Raw genomic sequence first — 2,812 nt, forward strand, 5'->3', positions numbered from 1 at the left:
GTGATGCGTGTTTTTTTCCGAAGAGATTCAATTCTTTTTTACGGTTAGGGAAACTGCTGGATCATTTTTTATTTGTCTCAATTTTTCTTATACGTGTATTTTTTTAAAACGGGATTATATGTGTATTTTTTTCCGACGTGATATGTGTTTTTTTAATAGACTGGAGATGTTTTAAGAATGAAACGTCGTTGAGAAAAGAAGTCAACTGACTCGGTCGACGAACGCACGAGACCCACAGCCATATGCACCGCCACGTCACCGATCCGCACCTCGTCGGGGATCTTGCACCAATCACCGCCAAGCACGGGGATCGTGTGCTTCCTGGCCGCAGCCTCCAGCCGTTAGATCCAATCAATCACCCAAACGCAATCCGAGACACTCTCCCCCACGATCGGAAGAAACCGCCTCGGCCAGGCTTCCCTTCCCCCACACCCGTCACCTATAAAATTCCCACCCCACTTCCCCTCTCCTCCCCTCACTACCGAATTCGTTGCCTTCCACTTCAAGTTCTCCAAACCACAGCGAGCGCAAGCCGAATCCCAGTTCGAAGTCCTCGACAAGGAGAAGGAGAGATTGATGGCGCGTACGAAGCAGACCGCCCGGAAGTCCACCGGCGGCAAGGCGCCCCGCAAGCAGCTGGCCACCAAGGCGGCGAGGAAGTCGGCGCCGACCACGGGCGGCGTGAAGAAGCCCCACCGCTACAGGCCCGGCACCGTGGCGCTGCGCGAGATCCGCAAGTACCAGAAGAGCACGGAGCTGCTCATCCGCAAGCTGCCGTTCCAGCGCCTGGTGCGGGAGATCGCGCAGGACTTCAAGACGGACCTCAGGTTCCAGAGCCACGCCGTGCTGGCCCTCCAGGAGGCCGCCGAGGCGTACCTCGTCGGGCTCTTTGAGGACACCAACCTCTGCGCCATCCACGCCAAGCGCGTCACCATCATGCCCAAGGACATCCAGCTCGCCCGCCGCATTCGCGGGGAGCGCGCATAGATCAAGCGTCTGCCTACTCGACTTAGGCCTTGTACAATGGGAGGTGTTTAGAGAGATGCTTAGAAAAATAAATCGGGTTTTTCTGAAGCACCGGTACCTATTTCTATAGAAATAGAAAAATAAATCGAGTTTTTTTGAAGCACCGGTGCCTATTTCTACAGGAAGGGTCTTTCCTGTACAAATAAGCATCGGCACTTAAGAAAAGCCTCGTTTATTTCTCGAAACACCTCCCATTGTACAATGCCTTAGCAACTTCCGTAGCCGGGTTGCAGCAATGTAGAGCTGTCCGTTCGTCGCCTCTGGTTTCAGATCGTGTTAGCAATAGGCAAGAGGCGACTTTTATTTTGTTGTAGAAAAAGGTTACAGCAATGTAGAGCTGTCCGTTCGTCGCCTCTGGTTTCAGATCGTGTTAGCAATAGGCAAGAGGCGACTTTTATTTTGTTGTAGAAAAAACTCTGGTTGGCTACATAGTTACAATGACTCATTTCCTATTTCGTCTATATGGTTGGTTTGTGATAAAAATGCAAACAAATGTCTCATTGTTTCCGAGTAATTCTGAAATTTCAGCGTTCTGTTCCTTAGATCCTGATGAAATTTGCTGCTGCGTTGTATGCAATTCTTGTGGCCTGTCTTGCTTACAGTTTTCTTGGTGTGGTGCCGTTTGGCCGTCCGTATTCTCGTCTTGCTGTGTTGGAGAATTTTGATTTCGGAGGGCGAACATGAAAGACATGGAGCCGGATCCCCTAACTTAGATAACAGGGCTATCATGAAAGACAACTTAGATTACAGGGCGAACATGATAGACATGGAGCCGGATCCTCTAAGATCCCCTAACTTAGATAACAGGGCTAACATGAAAGGTAACTTAGATTACAGGGCGAACATGAAAGACATGGAGCCGGATCTTCTAACTTAGAGAAGCAAAGTCATAGTGCTACAATGTAATCCTAGTGTAAGATGAAGAAAAATGTTAAAGACGTTTAGCAGATTATTTACTATTAATATTTACTGTAGATATAAATAATATATAATTAATTTTATAATTGTACCATCAAATTGTTTGTATGTAATGGTTATGAATATACACATTAAGTCTGTAATTTGCATATTAATTTAAATCATTTTAGCCTTAATCATATGGCTTGCGAGAAAATTAAGGGATTGTAGCTTCTCTAAGCGACCTTGCACAAATTTGGTTGATTTTCTGGAGCAGTTTTGATAACGTTCACTTCAATAATACTAATAATTTACCTATTAGAGAAACATGGGGATTTTATTTAGTTGGACAACAAAGTCACAATAAGTCAGATCGTGTTAGCTAGCGTAAATACGCAATGAGCTTCTTTTATTTCGTTGTAAAATTAATCCTTGTTGGTTACCATAGTTACAATGAGTCGTCTGCTTATTCTTCTGTATGATTGGTTTTGGCTAAATTCGAGAAAGATGAGACGAAGCGAGCTACCTGGCTCCTCAGAGTTTAGCGACTCTGGGCCGTCGGATCGTTTGCTTGATGCGATTTGGACCGTCCAATCTTGCTCTCGGACAATCTCGACCGTCGGATCAAAACTGAGGCCGTTGCAATGAACAGCGTGCGTCCCTGTCGTGCCACCGCGCGTAAATAGCCTGCCCCGCTGAGGGCATTTTGATCATTTCGCGCATAGGGGGTATAAAAGGCGACGACTCGTGTGGAAATGTCCTAGCCGGCTCCTCTCCTGCTCGCGCCGCCTCCTCCTCCCGCACCCGCGCCTCGCCTCTCTCCCCTCCAAACCCTAGGCCCGCGCCCGCCGGCCGCTGCCGCCGCCTGCCGGCCGCCTCCGCCGCCTGC

General features: G+C 48.1%; 1 protein-coding gene across 1 annotated transcript; it reads left to right on the top strand.

Annotated features, from left to right (window-relative positions):
* Positions 1-461: 461 nt before the first annotated feature.
* LOC123166703 (histone H3.3) lies at positions 462-1,540 on the top strand. The gene has a single exon (XM_044584499.1). The coding sequence runs from the start codon at positions 577-579 to the stop codon at positions 985-987; it is 411 nt and encodes a 136-aa protein (XP_044440434.1). The 5' UTR covers positions 462-576; the 3' UTR covers positions 988-1,540.
* The last annotated feature ends 1,272 nt before the right edge of the window (positions 1,541-2,812 follow it).

The sequence above is a fragment of the Triticum aestivum genome, chromosome 7D (assembly GCF_018294505.1).
Source record: "Triticum aestivum cultivar Chinese Spring chromosome 7D, IWGSC CS RefSeq v2.1, whole genome shotgun sequence".
In the NCBI taxonomy this organism is placed as follows: Eukaryota; Viridiplantae; Streptophyta; class Magnoliopsida; order Poales; family Poaceae; genus Triticum; species Triticum aestivum.